Source organism: Sphaerodactylus townsendi, linkage group LG15 (assembly GCF_021028975.2).
Source record: "Sphaerodactylus townsendi isolate TG3544 linkage group LG15, MPM_Stown_v2.3, whole genome shotgun sequence".
NCBI lineage: Eukaryota > Metazoa > Chordata > Lepidosauria > Squamata > Sphaerodactylidae > Sphaerodactylus > Sphaerodactylus townsendi.
This window is the reverse complement of record NC_059439.1, coordinates 23156770-23175028: the sequence shown is the minus strand read 5'-3', so window position 1 is coordinate 23175028 and position 18259 is coordinate 23156770. Positions and strand designations below refer to the sequence as shown.

The following is an 18259-nucleotide window of genomic DNA, read 5'->3' as shown; positions in this document are numbered from 1 at the left end:
AAGTACTCCCCCCACAATGCCAGAGCATTATAGTAACAACCCTGAATGAATAGGATGCAAACTTTGTCACAAAATCCTCACTAGTATATGGAAGTTTAATCTGAAAATGAAGGGGTACCAAAATATCAGAAGTTAAGATACCCTTTTTAAAAAATGTGATCCTCTCCATCTTCTGCAACAATGGATATCAGCAGGGCATATTTTCGTCTTCCACAAGCCCAGTGGAACCTTTATGTTGTAGAATTTCCAGCAAACCCTGTACATATATATGAAGGGGTTTGATGTCAACCATGCTCCCCAAATACATCACACTTGGCAATCTATTTAATGTGTCCAAAGAAACTTAAGCAGAGCACTGTCATTACGACTTCCAGTTCTAGGTTGAGCATATTGGTCATACAAGAATGTAATAGAATGTTGGAGAGAGAAGGCAGAAACATGGACAAACCAATACATAAAAGACAGAGAAAGACACAGAAATACATGATAGGTTTATGTTCTTCCAGACATCTGTTTCCCAGTCAACATTTTTTTTTCCAGAGCAGATTTTACCTCTTGATTCCTAAATTAAAGAATTCAAACCTGGAGTGATTTCACTATACAATATAGTGACAGTCATCTCAGGCGATTCACCAGAAGATGCAAGCATGTAGTTGGAAACAACAGGAACCTTCAAGAGGGCCACAACTGTCAGATGGAAGGTGCAAGTAGAGAAGGCTTTCTTATGGCTCTGCCAAGGTTGGACTAAGATGCGACTATCCACAGCATCACCTCTATTGTACAAACAATTGGATAATATCAATTCATAGCTGCAAATCGTTTATCATGAAAGAATGCAACCATCTTGGGAGCTGCTTTTATTTACTTACCAATATGAGTTCATTCAGTACACTCAGAGTTATCCATCTACATCTATCCAGATGAGAGTTTTCTGCTTATAATCTTTTTGAGAGCTGATTTTACCTCCTCATTCCTCAGAGTGTAGATTAGAGGATTTAAAACTGGGGTGACTACACTGTACAACAGAGTAATGATCATCTCTCTTTCAGAAGATCCATCAGCAGAGGCAAGCATGTAGTTGGAAAGAACAGGGATGTAGAAGACAGTCACGACTGTCAAGTGGGAAGCACAGGTGGAGAAGGCTTTCCAACGGCTTTGTGAAGACTTGACTTTCAAAAAGAGAAAGGAGACAATGTAGACATAGGAGAGAAGAGTGAGGAAGAAGTTACCCAGAGCAATACATCCAGTGACAACATTAAGAAGGGTGAGATTGAGGGTGATGCTACTACAGGCCAATTTTAGCAAAGGTTTGATGTCACAGAAAAAGTGGTGGACACGATTGGGACCACAAAACCATAGCTGTGAAGTCACCACTGTGTGCATCAGAGCATGAAAGAACCCAATACACCAAGTAGCCCCAGCTAGCAGGAAGCAAACCCTTTTATTCATGATGATGGTGTAACGAAGAGGGTTGCCTATGGCCACGCAGCGGTCAAAAGCCATGACACCCAGAAGCAGGGCTTCGCTACTTCCCAGGAAGTGAAAGAAGTGCAGTTGAGTAAGACACTCAAGAGAAGAAATTGTTTGGTTCACTGTTAGGAAGCCATTCAACATTTTTGGCACAGTAACCGTGGCGTAAAATATGTCTAGGAAGGAGAGATGGCCTAGGAAAAAATACATGGGAGTATGAAGCCGAGGCTCAGCCAGAGTTACAGCCAAAATGACTCCATTTCCCAGCAAACTGGTCACATAGAGCAGAAGGAAAAGTATGAAGAGAATGAATTGGTGGTCTTTTGTCAGTCCCAGAAGAATGAACTCATGCACTTCTTTCTGGTTCTTCATCACTCTGCAGGTAGACAACAAAAACAAATCCCCTGGTCACTGTCTCCATATTTCACTGGTTGGTTTTTAAAAGAGAACATGTTGTGATGATTGTGAATCCTTTGGGATAGTTCCTATAAGATTGTTAGGAGTTGGTAGGAATTATTTCCTACCAACACCTAACAATCTTATAGGAGCAGCAGTGGCATAGGAGGTTAAGAGATCATGTATCTAATCTGGAGGAACCGGGTTTGATTCCCAGCTCTGCCACCTGAGCTGTGGAGGCTTATCTGGGGAATTCAGATTAGCCTGTACACTCCCATACACGCCAGCTGGGTGACCTTGGGCTAGTCACAGCTTCTCGGAGCTCTCTCAGCCCCACCTACCTCAAAGGGAGTTTGTTGTGAGGGGGGAAGGGCAAGGAGATTGTAAGCCCCTTTGAGTCTCCTGCAGGAGAGAAAGGGGGGATATAAATCCAAACTCTTCTTCTTCTTCTCTTCTAATGAGAATATATATATAAGATCTGTTCAAAACTAGAACCAATCAGAAATTATATAGAAACTCATTTTGTGTTGTTTGATGAGGTACACATCTTCACAATGATAAATGTCTTCATCTGCTAATAGCTCATGCCATTAAATATAGCTGAATAGTTCTTTGGCACTATCCAAGAACTTCAAAAAGAATTAGATGTGATGCTTTGCTAATATATTCCATACTATGTCTTCTTCCATCCTGCGTATGGTATTGCTTATGCTTAACTCTCATAATTCCTCCTCCAACATTGTTGTCAAAGAAGAGGTAGAATAGGACAAAGTGCAGGAGTTATATGGTTCAGAATAATTGTAGTTGCAAACTGAAAGCATACAAAAGTACTGTGGAGAATGAAAAAAAATCAAGAAAAACTTATTTTCCGCTACAGATTATACCTGGATGGGTTTTATTCTCCTTTCAGTGAAGTTATGAAAATTCACAGATCCCCAGCCAAGTTGGGTCTTCAGCTTCCGATTGTTGAGGCAACAGTTGTAATTTCTCTTTAAATTATGGGTGTTTATTTATTAGCTTTGCTCTTATAAAACCCTCAGGATCTCATTAGGGTAGAGAAATGCTTTTGTGCCAATGTGATTCTTGGGATATCTAAAGCCCAGGAGACAAAACAGAGTTCCTCAGTATATGAGGTATTCTGGTGAAGAAAGACCTCCAACAGCTCTCTTAGGACTTGATTTTCAGAAAGAAAAGTGTCATCACCCCATATGTCCCTGTACGGCCTCTTCGTTCAGTGGAGGCAAATTTACTGGTGGTCCCTAGCCCCTCAATGATACGGCTGGCCTCCACATGGGCCAGGGCCTTTACGGCTCTGGCCCCAGCCTGGTGGAACGCTCTCCCACCAGCTGTCCAGGCCCTGCGAGACCTTACACTGAATTCCATGCAGGAGCCTGTAAAGGCCGAGTTGTTCGCCCGAGACCTTTGGAGAGGACCAAACCGTTGATAGGTGACCACGGTCCTTTACATCTGGGCCTCTTGCCATCTTGGGACTTGCCGCTCCTCCCTCTTAAGAGAGGATTTTTTAAAATGGGGTTGCTGGACGCCACTTTTATTCATTAGTCTTCATTTGTATCTCTGCTTTTAAAGGTTTTAGTTGTTTTATCTTTATATGTGACTGTCTGTTGTGCACCGCCCAGAGCCCTTCGGGGATAGGGCGGTATAAAAGTTGAAAGAATAAATAAATAAATAATTAAATAAATAAATAAATAAATAAATAAATAAATAAATAAATAAATAATCGAGGTAGGAAATGCATTTGCGACAGAAGATACCCAGATTCCTGCAACCATTAATGTAATCATTAGGAAGGTTGAAGTTAAAGACCTGTTGAAGAGGGACTTGACATTACGAAACAGGGAGTGAGTTGGATTTTTATTTTTTTTTTGCTAGCAGAGAACCTGGTATTATCGAACCCTATAAACACTGTCCAGGTCATGAATCCTTCTTGACTGGACTGAAACTATGAAGAGAAAAAAATCCAGGACTGCATGTAAGAGACATGTGTCTGATAATGATGGATGTGGATGACAGTGATCACTGACTAAGCACATAGAAATGCCCCATATGAAGAAGCAACTTTGAAAAAGAAATTAATTGCCACTAGAGATCAGACCCGGAAAAGGTGTATTCTTCTTTCAGTCACTTAAAAAAAAATTAACAAGGTCAAGGTTCAGCAGAATGTAATGTTTTCATTAAATTGCAAGATGAGAAAAGTCAGACGTCACTTCTCTGCATATTGATCACATCTGCCTCAAAACACAAACGCACAGACACTACCTCATTAGGTGAAAAAAATAATAATTCGTGATGGTTGAACCTCTGGGATATAATAACCAGGAAGAGTTATGGGACCTTCTCTGATTTTCATTATTGATTAGTTCTTTGGAGAAATGTTAAATGCCAAACTAGTGTGAAATGAAATGGTCTGTAAATCTATTAAGGGGTCTCACCTATTAATTATTGCTACCCCTGTACCTCTGATGCCAGCTTCAGATAGAAACTGAAGGTAAAACTTTTTGAGCAATGAAAAGGAATGGTGGTTGAAAAATGGGCTATCAGCAGCTACTAAGACAGATGTGAAGACTCTTATCCCAGAGTTTTGTAAATTATGTGTTGCTGGCCAATCCTAATAATCGCTTGGATTAGAGGTTCCTAAAAATTCCATTTGTAACATTAAATCAATTACTAATTTCTCATCTTAGTCCGTTCTGCAATGACACAGCTGAGAGATTTATGAGAAAAGGGTCAAGATTTGTCTTCAGTAGAGATACCGCAAATTGTACCACATTCAGCATGATAATATACAGCGCTTGATGGCTGTGATCACGTGTGTGCAAAGTGTCCAGTCTGATTGGTTTGTAGGGCAATTGTACCACTTTCTGGTTTCATTCACTTCTGCCTAGAAAAAATGTTATTTCATCTACACAATCAGTGGAATATATTCTCAATAAAAATGTTATGAATTAATGGATCAAATAATTAAATAACATGAGGGTAATATGACTCTTGTAAGACTGTAAAAATACCTTTGTGATGGAATTTGGAAATCTTAGCCTTTGACATTGTTACCCAATGTGGAGACACAGTCTCTCAATATAGTGGGGAATATTAGCTTAGTGCAGACTGCTTACTAATGTTGCAAAAGGCTGGGTAAGGAATCTTTAATACCAATGTATATGAAGATCGGCTCTTAGAAGAAAATCCAGAGAGAGGAATATAATGCAAATATGACAATCTTTATTGTAGGGATAAGGGGTTTACAATCACTTGATCCAATGCAGCAAACATGCACACACAGAGTTCCTAAGATATAGATAGGCTGGAAAATTGATTTGGAATAGGAAGGGGTATGGGATATATGGGTAATAAGACCTGATTGTGACATGAAGAAGATCCAGGGTTCAGAGCCAAACAGCCAGAGCTTGGTTCCAGGGGGAAAAGCATTGGGCACAGTAACAAAGATGGAAAGGTGTCAATGGCTCTGGGCAATTGGTCCTTTGGGGAATACGATATTAATAGGGTGAAGATTCACTTCTGGAGGACAACCTTTGGGTGATGTTAGGACAACCTCTGGGAGGTTTCTGGATGGAGGTCAGAAGGTGGTCAGAAGAAGCTAGTTACAGAAAGGATAATCAGGGAGGCAATAATGTCAGGAGTCTTCTTGTGGCTGGAATTGAAAACCATACAACAGGGCTACTGTGTCATGTTGAGAACACATTCTCCCCTGACTGTGGAGCTGAAAATGTGATGATATGGCAAACAAGCTGGGAGTATGAAAACCATAAAACAATTTTTGGAAGTTTCTTGTAGGTAGACTTGGCTATTGCCAGAGCATGGGCTCCCCATCTCTGCAATGCCAGCAGTACCCTTGAGGCTAGTACGAGAGCAGGGATACCTGTGAATAAGTACTCCCCCCACAATGCCAGAGCAGTATGGTAACAACCCTGAATGAATAGGATGCAAACTTTGTCACAAAATCCTCACTAGTATATGGAAGTTTAATCTGAAAATGAAGGGGTACCAAAATATCAGAAGTTAAGATACCCTTTTTTAAAAATGTGATCCTCTCCATCTTCTGCAACAATGGATATCAGCAGGACATATTTTCATCTTCCACAAACCCAGTGGAACCTTTATGTTGTAGAATTTCCAGCAAACCCTGTACATATATATGAAGGGGTTTGATGTCAACCATGCTCCCCAAATACATCGTACTTGGCAGTCTATTTCATGTGTCCAAAGAAACTTAAGCAGAGCACTGTCATTACGACTTCCAGTTCTAGGTTGACCTTATTGGTGATACAAGAATGTAATGTTGGAGAGAGAAAGCAGAAAAACATGGACAAACCAATACATAGAAGACAGAGAAAGACACATAAATACATATGTTTATGTTCTTCCAGACATCTGTTTCCCAGTCAACATTTTTTTTTCCAGAGCAGATTTTACCTCTTGATTCCTAAATTAAAGAATTCAAACCTGGAGTGATTTCACTGTACAATATAGTTATAGTGACAGTCATCACAGGTGATTCACCAGAAGATGCAAGAACATTCAAGAGAGACACAACTCTCAGATGGGAGGCGCAAGTAGAGAGGGCTTTCCTATGGCTCTGCCAAGGTTGGACTAAGATGTGACTATCCACAGCTGTTCCTCTATTGCACAAACAATTGGATAATGGCAATTCCTAGCTGCAAATCATCATGAAAGAATGCAACCAACTTGGGAGCTGCTTTTATTTACTTACCAGTATGGGTTCATTTGGTACACTCAGAGTTATCCATCTACATCTATCCAGATGAGAGTTTTCTGCTTAGAATCTTTTTGAGAGCTGATTTTACCTCCTCATTCCTCAGAGTGTAGATTAGAGGGTTTAAAACTGGGGTGACTACACTGTACAACAGAGTAATGATCATCTCTCTTTCAGAAGATCCATCAGCAGAGGCAAGCATGTAGTTGGAAAGAATAGGGATGTAGAAGACAGTCACGACTGTCAAGTGGGAAGCACAGGTGGAGAAAGCTTTCCAACGGCTTTGTGAAGACTTGACTTTAAAAAAGAGAAAGGAGACAATGTAGATATAGGAGAGAAGAGTGAGGAAGAAGGTACCCAGACCCATAGAGCCAGTGACGGCATTAAGAAGAGTGAGATTGAGGGTGATGCTACTACAGGCCAATTTTAGCAAAGGTTTGATGTCGCAGAAAAAGTGGTGGACACGATTGGGACCACAAAACCATAGCTGTGAAGTCACCACTGTGTGTATCAGAGCATGAAAAAACCCAATACACCATGTAGCCCCAACTAGCAGGAAGCAAACCCTTTTATTCATGATGACGGTGTAACGAAGAGGGTTGCATATGGCCACGTAGCGGTCAAAAGCCATGACACTTAGAAGCACAGCTTCACTACTTCCCAGGAAGTGGAAGAAGTGCAGTTGAGTGAGACACTCAAGAGAAGTAATTGTTTGGTTCACTTTTAAGAAGCCACTCAACATTTTTGGCACAGTAACAGTGGTGTAAAATATGTCTAGGAAGGAGAGATGGCCTAGGAAAAAATACATGGGAGTATGAAGCCGTGGCTCAGCCAGCGTTACCGTCAATATGACTCCGTTTCCCAGCAAACTGGTCACATAGAGCAGAAGGAAAAGTATAAAGAGAATGAGTTGGTGGTCTTTTGTCAGTCCCAGAAGAATGAATTCATGCACTTCTTTCTGGTTCTTCATCACTCTGCAGATAGACAGCAAAAAGAAATCCCTTGGTCACTGTCTCCATACTTCACTGGATGGTTTTGAAAGAGAACATGTTGTGTATTCTTAGGGTTAGCCCCTACATGATTTTTAGGTGTTGGTAGGAATTATTTCCTTAATGAGAATATATATATATATATATAAAGCTGTTCAAAACTAGAAACAATCAGAAATGATATAGAAACTCATTTTGTGTTGTTTGACAAGGTACCCATCTCCGCTGTGATAAATGTCTTCATTTTCGAAAAGTTCATGTTATTTAATATGCAGGTGGTGGATAGTTCTTTGGCACTACCCAAGAACTTTAGAAAGAACTAGATGTGATGCTTTGCTAATTTTTTCCACACTGATATAACTTCTTCCATCCTGCGTATGGTATTGCTTATGCTTAACTCATAATTTATCTCCCAACATTGTTGCAATGGAAGAGGTAGAATAGGATCAATCATAAGAGCTATATGGTTCACAATAATTGTAGTTGCAAATTGAAAGCATACAAAAGTATCATGGAGAATGAGAAACAAAATCAAGAAAACCTTATTTTCAAGTACAGATTATACCTGGATGGGTTTTATTCTTCTTCCAGTCAAGGTATGAAAGTTCACAGATCCCCAGCAAACTTAGGTCTTCAGCTTCCGATTGTTGAGGCAAAAGTGAACCGTTGTTGTAATTTCTCTTTAAATTATGGACTCGTATTTATCACATTTACTCTTATAAAACCCTCAGGATCTCATTAGGGGAGAGAAATGTGTTTGTGCCAATTTGATTCTTCAAATATCTAAATCCCAGGAAGCAAAACAGAGTTCCTCAGTATATGACACGTGCAGGTGAAGAAGGACCTCCAACAGCTCCCTCAGGACTTGATTTTGAGATAAAAAGAGAGTCAGTATCAAGGTAGGAAATGCATGTGCAGAAGAAGATGCCTAGATTCCAGTAACCATTGATGTAATATCATCATTAGGAAGGTTGTAGTTAGGGACATGTTTGAAGAGGGGCTTGACATAACAAAACAGGCAGTGAGTTGGATTTTTTTTGCTAGCAGAGAACCTGGTTTTATCCAACCCCATTAACTCTGTCCAGGTCATGAATCCTTCCTCACTGAACTGAAACTATGAAGAGGAAAAAAAATCCAGGACTGCATGTAGAGAAGATTTGCTGCCTGAGGGAAGTAGCTAATACTCTCCTGCTATTGAAAGAACTTTTAATACAACAACATTTGTGTGTGGAATAAAAACATTTATTAACAAAATTGGTTCAAGGTAAACACAAGCGTAAGGCGCAGCATGGGGGTCTGATCTTATGGTATGTGTACTGGGCAGCCAAATTATTGCTGTCCCCCAGACACCTAAATTTTTCTCAGCACGCCTGCCGATGAAAAATTATAATGCACACTGGAGCAGCTGTGAGATTCCAGATGGGCGGTCGCCACTTCCTGAAGACTCCTTGCTGCCAGGGGCGCAAGCCATCTAAGCCCACATCTGGACAGGTGACCCCTTGGCTTGCTCCACCCCAAACCTCATGAGGAGGTTCCACTACAGCGGGTATTTTGCCCGCTGCCCCCAGCTAAAGATCAGTCCCCCATGTGCAAACTGCCTTATGACAACAAGAAAACGCATGCACTAACACAGACCAAAAAACAGGGAGAGGTGGGTGGGAAACACACACGTTTCAGCAAATGGGGAGGTGGGGAGGCCGGGCTCAGGTTTAAACAGGCCGCCCGGCCCCACCTCCCAAGCCAAAGCCTCGTGAGCATAGAGGAGCTCGCAAGGCAAGGGGGAGGAGGCAGCCCCATGGAGGCTGTCCCTTCTCCATCAGCAATGGCAGCCGCGGTAAGTCATGGCTGCTCCATATGACTGACAAGATTGATGTGGATGATGATGATCACTGACTAAACACATAAAAATGTCCCATATGAAAAAAGGGCTTTGAAAAAGAAATAATTGCCAGTACAAATCATACCTGGAAAAGTTGCATTCTTCTTTCATTCACATTTTTATATAAAATAAATAAATTTAATGAAGTCATGGTGCAGCAGAAAGTAATGCTTTCATTAAATTGCAAGATGAGAAGTCAGATGTCGCTTCTCTGCCTCAAATGTCACATCTGCCTCAAAACACAAACACACACACACACACACTACCTCATTAGGTGAAAAAGAAAATCATCCGAGATGGTTGAACCTCTGGGAAATAATAACCAGGGAGAGTTATGGGACCTTCTTTCATTTTCATTATTGATTAAGTCTTTGGAGAAATGTTGAATACTAAACACCGTTGAGACATTTATCAGAAAAGGGTCAAGGTTTGTATTCAGTACAGATATCACAAATTATACCACATTCAGCAAGAGACAGTGTTTGATGTAGTGTTTGATGGCTGTGATCACGTGTGTGCAAAGTGTCCAATCTGATTGGTTTGCTAGGATGATCTTTGTAGGGCAATTGTACAACTTTATGACTGTGGTGTCTTGGTTTCATTCACTTCTGCCTAGGAAAAAATGTTATTTCATCTAAATGAAAAGTTGAATATGTTCTCTCCAAAAAAGATGGGAATGGATGGATCAAATAATTAAATAGTCTGAGGGTAATATGACTCTCGTAAGACTGTGTGAAAATACCTTCCTGGTGGATTTTGGAAATTAATCTTAGCCTTTGACACTATTACCTAATGTGGAGACACTGTCTCTCAATATAGTAGGGAATATTAGCTTAGAGCAGACTGCTTATTAAGGTTGCGAGAGGCTGTGTGAGGAATCTTTAATACCAATGTATATAAAGATCAGCTCTTAGAAGAAAATCCACAGAGAGGAATATAATGCGAATTTGACAATCTTTATTGTAGGGATAAGGGGTTTACAATCACTCGATTCAATGCAGCAAACATGCACACACAGGGTTCCTAAGATATAGATAAGCTGGAAAATAGATTTGGAATAGAAAGGGGTATGGGGAATAGGGGTAATACGATCCGAACGCAACATGAAGAAGAGCCAGGATTCAGAGCCAAACGGCCAGCACTTGGTTCCAGGGGGCAATGCATTGGGCACAGTAAAAAATATGGAAAGGTGTCAATGGCACTGGGCAATCGGTCCTTTGAAAAGTTGGATATTTATAGGGTGAAGATCCATCTCTGGAGGTGTCAGGACAATCTTTGGGTGATGTTAGGACAACCTCTGAGAGGTGTCCAGATGGATTGTTTGAGGAACAATAGAGTGCACTGTAAGGTGGTCAGAAGAAGGGAGTATCTGGGTTAAGATAATCAGGGGAGGCAATGACGTCAGGAGTCTTCTTGTGTCTGGAAATGAATCTCCATTCAGCAGGGCTACTGTATCATGTTGAGAACACATTCTTCCTTGGCTGTGGAGCTGAAAATGTGCTGATATAGCAAGCAATCTGAGAGCATGAGAGCCCGAAAACAATTCTGGGAACTTTCTTGTAGGTAGACCTGGCTATTGCCAGAAAATGGGCTCCCCATCTCTGCAATGCCAGCAGTACCTTTGAGGTTGGTACAAGAGCAGGGATACCTGTGAATAAGTACTCCCCCCCGCACAATGCCAAAGCAATATGGCAACAATAGGATGCAACCTCCAGCCCAAAAGCCTCACTATTTTATGGAAGCTTAATATAAATACCAAGGGATACCAAAAGATCTAAAGGTACCATTTTTTTAAAAAAAATGTGATCCTCTCCATCTTCTGTAACAATGGATATCAGCAGGGCATATTTTCATCTTCCACAAACCCAGTGGAACCTTTATTTATGTTGTAGAATTCTCAGCAAACCCTGTACATGTATATGAAGGGGTTTGATGTCAACCATGCTCCCCAAATACATCATACTTGCCAATCTATTTCATGTGTCCAAAGAAACTTAAGCAGAGCACTGACGTTATGATTTCCTGTTCTAGCTTGGGCTTATTGGTCATATAAGAATGTAATAGAATGTTGGAAAGAGAAGGCAGAAACATGGGCCCTTTCCGCACGGGCCAATAACGACGCCCTGGGGACGGCAAAAACGCCGTCCCCAGGGAGCCGTTCGCACAGGCGGCACTGCCAAATTGCAGCAGCGCCGACCTGGCTCCCTTCCCCCTTCCCCAGGGCGGCCCTAGGCCGCCTCCAAAAACCTCCCTCCTTGAGGGAGGTTTTTGGAATACAGCACATTCCCGGCGGCGCGGGAATGCGCTGTTGTCCCCGTCCTTCCCCACTCACCTCGTCGCCGTCGTTGCCCTGCTGGCCTCCGAAGGCCCTCCCTCGCTGTCCTCCGACCCCTGGAGGTCAGAGGGCAGAGTGGGCGGGTCTACGGAAGCCAGCAGGGCAACGACGGCGACGAGGTGAGTGGGGAAGGACGGGGAAGAGGCGGGTCGGGCGGGCAGGCGGTCCCAGCAGTCGGTCCCATGCGAACGGTCCCAGCGTCGTTGGGTCGGCGTTCATTACACTGACCCAAGCCCTTCAGCCTCCGTGCAGAAAGGGCCATGGACAAACGAATACAGAGAAGGACAGAGAAAGACACAGGAATACATGATAGGTTTATGTTCTTCTAGGCATATGTTTCCTAGTCAACATTTTTTTCAGAGCAGATTTTACCTCTTGATTCCTAAGGGTATAAATTAGAGGATTCAGACCTGGAGTGATTGCACTATACAATATAGTGACAGTCATCTCTCTTTCAGGCGATTCACCAGAAGATGCAAGCATGTAGTTGGAAAGAACTGGGACATACAAGAGAGCCACAACTGTCAGATGGGAGGCGCAAGTAGAGAAGGCTTTCCTACGGCTCTGCCAGGATTGGACTTTGAAGCAAAGGAAGGATATGATGTAGAGGTAGGAGAGAAGGGTGAGGAGGAAGGCACCCAGAGCAATGCAGCCAGTGACAATATTAAGAAGTCTGAGGTTGAGGGTGGTACTGCTGCAGGCCAATTTTAGTAGGGGCTTGATGTCACAAAAGAAGTGCTGAACATGATTGGGACCACAGAACCATAGGCGGGAGGTCAGAACTGTGTGCATCAGGGCATGAAAGAAACCAGCAGCCCAGGTGGCCCCAGCTAGCAGAAGGCAAGTCCATTTATTCATGATGACTGTGTAGCGCAATGGATTGCATATAGCCACACAGCGATCCAATGCCATGACACCCAGAAGGATGCCTTCACTGCTTCCCAGGAAGTGGAAAAAGTGCAGCTGAGTCAGACACCCAATGAAAGAAATTGTCTGGGGCTCCACTAGGAAGCCACTCAGCATTTTTGGCACAGTAACTGTACAGCTGCAAATGTCCAACCAGGAGAGATTGCCTAGAAAAAAGTACATAGGGGTATGGAGGCGTGGTTCTGCCAGTGCTACAGCCAAAATAGCTCCATTCCCCAGTAAGCTGGCTATATAGATCAGCAGAAAAAATACAAAGAGAATGCATTGCTTCTGGTGGTTTTTTCCTAGTCCAGTGAGAACAAACTCAAGCACCTCTGTTTGGTTCTCCATTGCTGTGGAAATTGTGAACAAATATTGACAATCATTTAGTTGCTCCATAGGAAATTAAACTTTTTGTGAAAAGAAAGCATTGTGATGGATAGGAACCTTTAAGAATGGCTCCTGAAGGCCAGCATGGTGCATTGATTGAGGGCAGTTGACTCCAGTCTGGAGAATTGGGTTTGATTTCCCCATTCCTCCACATGAGCAGCAGACTAATCTGGTGAACTAGTTTATTTCCCCACTGCTACACATGAAGCCTGCTGGGTGACCTTGGGACAGTCACAGTTCCCTCAGAACTTTCTCAGCCCCACTTAACTCACAAGATGTCTGTTGTGGGGAGAGGAAGAGAAGGTGTTTGCAAGTCTCGAGACTCCTTACCATGGAGAAAAGCAGGGCAGACATTCAAACTCTTCTTCCTGTGGAGCTTTCATTTCACAGTGTGGGTACTGAAATTAAAACACACACACACATATGCAATGTGTTAAATTAAAAGCACACACACCCCCATGTATTGAGTTCAATAGAAAAGTATTGGTTAAATTTAGCACATATAAACTGTGCTAAATAAACATACACATGCATTGTGTTAAATTTGGATTGTGCAATATTGTGCTAATAGTCACATTCTTTTAAATAAAAATACATTGCAGTGATGTCCATTTGTGGATGACTTTTTAGAGGTAGTATACATGCTGCATGAAACATCATCTTCAGGATAGATGGGATGCAACCCAAGAGAGGTACTTCTCAGTTATGTCACCAAAATCATAGAACTCCTTCCCCAGGGATATTTGCTTGATCCCCTTCAATCATTATCTTCCATCAGTAGTCAGTAGTTGACATCCTTGCTTTTTTGGGGGGTATTCTTTTGCTGACCTTGCATCCCATTTATGTGTGTTACTTACATACATACATACATACATACATACATACATACATACATACATAAAAATATGTATGTATATAAAACAACACACATAAATGGGATGCAGTGTCAGCAAAAGAATACCAAACTATATAAGTGGAAAGATGGCACTAACATTAAATACATAAATATTTGATACTACACTTTTGCACACAAGCAGTCACAGCAGAATACAAAAGCTCTTGTAGAAGTAAGCATTAGTAATAATTAATTGCATTAATCTATCAAAGCAAAAACATAAAACTAGCTTTGTACCAGGGCAAAATTGCTTTCCCAGAGCAGAGCCAAATAAAACAGCACCTTGTATCTTACTTTTCATTTTAATAACATTTTATTTTTAAGGCTTAAAAGAATTACAAACACAAAAGAGGATGGAAAAGAAACTCAGAAACAAACATTTCTGAGGGCTGTCATGATGGCTTGCAGTAGGGCTGTTTCCGCACGGCCCCCCAGGCGCCTCCACACCGGCAAGAATTCTGCCGGCGTGGAGGCGGAGGCCATTCGCACGCAAGCGTGTGGGCGGCCTCAAGAGAGGCCAGAGGACGGCAGGCGGCTCCGCATGGAGCCGCCTCTGCCCCCTTCCCTTTCCCACTCACCTTGTCCCCGTCGTCGGCCTGCTGGCCTTCGAAGCCCCACCCACGCTGCCCTCCAACCTCCAGGGGTCGGAGGACAGTGAGGAGAGAGGGCTTCAGAGGCCCGCAGAGGCCGGCATGATGGGGTACTGGAAGCGTGAGTGGGAAAGGGAAGGGAAACAGCGTGTTCCCGGCGGTGCTGTTCGCACCGCACTGCCGGGAACACGCTGTTGTGGCAAAAACAACCCTTTAAAGGGTTGTTTTTTAGGGCGGCCTGACGTCGTCCTGGGGGAGGGGGAGTGCAGTCAGGTCGGCGCTGCTGCATTGCAGCAGCGCCGCCTGTGTGAATGGCTCCCTGGGAACGGCGTATTTGCCATCCCCAGGGCACCATAAACGGGCCGTGCGGAAACGGCCTTGGAGAACTAAGTTCAGTAGCACCCTAGAGACCAACAATATTTTGGGGATATGAGCTTGCAAGAAACAAAGGTGCTACTGGACTCAAATCTGTCGTGTACCTTATCATTCTATTCATCTCATTTTGAAGCATTCTTCCCTTTTAAGCTGTAGGGATGCCAGCTTCCAGGTGGGACCTGGAAATCCCCCAGAATTATAGCTCATCCCCAGAATCCAGAGATCAGATTCCCAGGAGCAAATGGATGCTTTGAAAAGTGGACTCTGTGTCATTGTACTCCACTGATATCCCTGTCCTCCTCAGACTTCATCCAAAAAATCCAGGAGTTTCCTTGGATCTAGCAACCTTACCCCCTTATCCTTGAATGATGGCCAGTGAGACCTGGCACCTCTACTTGGTAGCCTTCCTTGGCAGAACAGCATCTTCCAGTGAAGATGTCAGAACTAATTTCCTTTCCTTTATTTCCTAATCATGTTTCACGTTCTGATTTTTTTTAAAAGACAGCTTTATCCCAATGTTAATTCCTCCCTTTTTGCCATCAAGTTATGTCTATGGTGACCTCTGGTGGGATTTTCAAGGCAAGTGATCTTTAGAGGTGGCTTTCCACCACCTGCCTCTGTGTCACAACCCTGGTATTCCTTGTCATGGACAATCCTGATTAGTTTCTGAGATCTGACAAGGTCAGATTTAGTGTGGGCTATCCAGATCAGAGCTAATTCCACTCTACTTTGCCATTATTATTACACTTTGCATTTCTCTGTAAGCTCCAGTTGTATGGGGCCTCTTCACTGTATTTCATGACTGGAATGCTAAAGTCAACTGACAGATAAAAGATATCTGCTTGATTAGAGCAATACATGCAGTGATAGCGTTTGGATGGAAAGATAAAAATGGACGATTCAGAAATGGTTGGAATATATATGGGAACAAGTGACATTAAACATTTTTGAAATATTATCAAAGAATAAAACATGGCAAGAAAAACAGAATGAAATAATGAAGATATGGGGCTTTCCCCACTCACCTTCTGCTGTGTGCCGCTCTCGCGCCCCCTCAGCTCGTCATTCCTGGCGCGCTCTTGGGGTTTCCCATGACCCCGCGCTCCGCTCCGCGCGGGGTCATCCAAAGGTGCTGTTTCTTCAACGCCAGGAGTGACGCACGCTGAGGTGGTGCAAGAGCGGCAGCGTTGGGGCGGCTGCGTGGTTGCTGCCCTTGCAAGTGGGGAGTGCTGCTGGACCCCGCGCTACTTTCCCGGAGTAGCGCGCAGCAGAAGGTAAGTGGGGAAAGCCACATGGACAAGTTATGAGAATTGCATGAAGGAGATGGGAGTCAAAGAAGACATATGGATAAGAAGACAACAACGAATAAACTTATTGCTGTTTGGTTAAAGAAAAGTAAAACATGATATTAGGGGAGGGTGGGAGGAAAAAAAGAGAAAATGTATTGTTTGGAAATTATATCAGAAAGATGTAAATAGAATGATTATTTCAAACTATACAATAAAAATATATTTTTTATAAAGATAAAAGATATCTGCTAGAGGTGGGCACAGATTTTTTTTTAAATCAGCATTTTTTTACTTCGTGTTAAATTGTCGCAGAAATTTTTGAAAAGGAACAAAAATTAAAAAGCTTATTCTGAATATTGGCCTTTTCAGGTTTCGTTTTGTTTTTGAAAAATTCCTAATTTAACAGACCTGAACCCAAAAAAATTTCTGCTGCCTTCGAGATTCATGTGACGCTGGTAGGTAGCTAAAGGCCAGATCCCCTATTTTCAGGTCACCAGTCATTAATAAATGTATTCCTGTCCCAGCTACCTATTTATTTAATCTGAAAGCAAATAGCCTTAGAACAGCTTTTACTCTGTCAAAGTGTGCCGCCTGTCCATGTGGGGAATGGGGAAGTCAAAACCATAGAAAACTTTTTTTTAATGTGTCTTAAAATGAGGCTCTGTCTAAAATGTTCAGTGTCCTGTTGGATAAGAGCTTTGGTGTCTGAGTCAGCAAAAACTTGTAAATTTTTAAGAGATGAATAACCCTTCTAAATAATTCTAATGTTGAAATATCTGAAGCTGTTGCTATATTTTTACTCTGTGTACTGCAAGTTGAGCAATAATGATGTTTTTATTGTATTTGCAATTCTTGGCACCGTTTTTATGCCTAATAAAGGTTTTGGATTTGGATTTGGATTTTGGAATAACCACAAATTGCTAAGTTTGTGGCAAAGTTCTACATAATAGATTGTAAATGTTGTCATAATTTAACAGAACAGAACTGGAAAAAAATATTTTCAAATTAAATAAAATATATTATATTGCTTTTAAGTTAAATTAGATGTATTCGATATAATTTTGTGATTAAATATCCAAAAAAGTGTTTGTCTTGTGTCTTACTTATTTTTGTAGGTTTTTGTCTTGTGTATTTTTAATTATTGGTCTTTAACCATAATCTCTGTCTTTCTCAACTCTCTCTCCCTCCACCCCTCTGTGTTGGCACGATAAACCCACAGATTAGACACCAATAACAGTTCAATGGCATATGAAAATAATTTATATCAAAAGGATCATACCTGAGAAGGTGTTTTATATATAATATATATTTCTGATGATATGTTATGTTAAACCTTTATCTAAAATAAAGTTAGAAGATGAGGTAACATATCTGTAATCCTCAACTCCTGGTGATGCTGTAGAAGAACGCACTTTGGATGACAGGAGAACATTCATTTATCATGTTTACCTGCTTCAACATTTTTTTAAGGGGAGATGATTTTTAGAGGACATTTGATCCCCCAGGACACAAAGTCAAAAGAGAGTTCCATTGTTTTTCAAAACATGAATGATTAATTAAAGCTTTGGGGAGATAACTAATAAAACAATTTACAAGGGAAAGTACTCCACATATACATTTAAAATGGACAGATATTTATTAGGATATAGAAATATCTCCTTGTTTATTTTTGTTTGGGTGTGTTGTCATTGCTATGTCATTGATTTCCCCATCTTTTATCACAGTTGTTCCTATTTTTCTTTATTATTTCAACTGAGCTGCAACTCACTGGCCCCTTTGGCACATGCAGGATAATACACTTTCAATCTGCTTTCAATACACTTTGAAGATGGATTTTACTGTGCAGAATAGCAACATCCGTTTGCAAAAAATTGTGAAAGTGGATTGAAAATGCATTAGTTTGCATGTGCAAAAGGGGCCATTGAATACCTCAAAATTATTTTCTTCAGGGTCAGGTAACCTCATGAGCAACACAGTAGGCCTAAAACATCCAAG

General features: G+C 41.7%; 3 protein-coding genes across 3 annotated transcripts; all 3 read right to left on the bottom strand.

Moving 5' to 3' along the window:
• Nucleotides 1–912: 912 nt before the first annotated feature.
• LOC125444163 (olfactory receptor 12D2-like) lies at nucleotides 913–1842 on the bottom strand. The gene has a single exon (XM_048516600.1). It carries the CDS (start codon nucleotides 1840–1842, stop codon nucleotides 913–915), a length of 930 nt encoding a protein of 309 aa, XP_048372557.1.
• Nucleotides 1843–6656: 4814 nt separating this feature from the next.
• LOC125444162 (olfactory receptor 12D2-like) lies at nucleotides 6657–7586 on the bottom strand. Its single transcript, XM_048516599.1, has one exon. The coding sequence runs from the start codon at nucleotides 7584–7586 to the stop codon at nucleotides 6657–6659; it is 930 nt and encodes a 309-aa protein (XP_048372556.1).
• A 4548-nt stretch (nucleotides 7587–12134) lies between these two features.
• On the bottom strand, nucleotides 12135–13076 carry LOC125444161 (olfactory receptor 12D2-like). The gene has a single exon (XM_048516598.1). The coding sequence runs from the start codon at nucleotides 13074–13076 to the stop codon at nucleotides 12135–12137; it is 942 nt and encodes a 313-aa protein (XP_048372555.1).
• Between the last annotated feature and the right edge of the window lie 5183 nt (nucleotides 13077–18259).

Coding starts and splice junctions, on each gene's coding strand:
- LOC125444163 (XM_048516600.1), bottom strand. CDS start 1,842: ATGAAGAACCAGAAAGAAGTGCATGAGTTCATTCTTCTGGGACTGACA.
- LOC125444162 (XM_048516599.1), bottom strand. CDS start 7,586: ATGAAGAACCAGAAAGAAGTGCATGAATTCATTCTTCTGGGACTGACA.
- LOC125444161 (XM_048516598.1), bottom strand. CDS start 13,076: ATGGAGAACCAAACAGAGGTGCTTGAGTTTGTTCTCACTGGACTAGGA.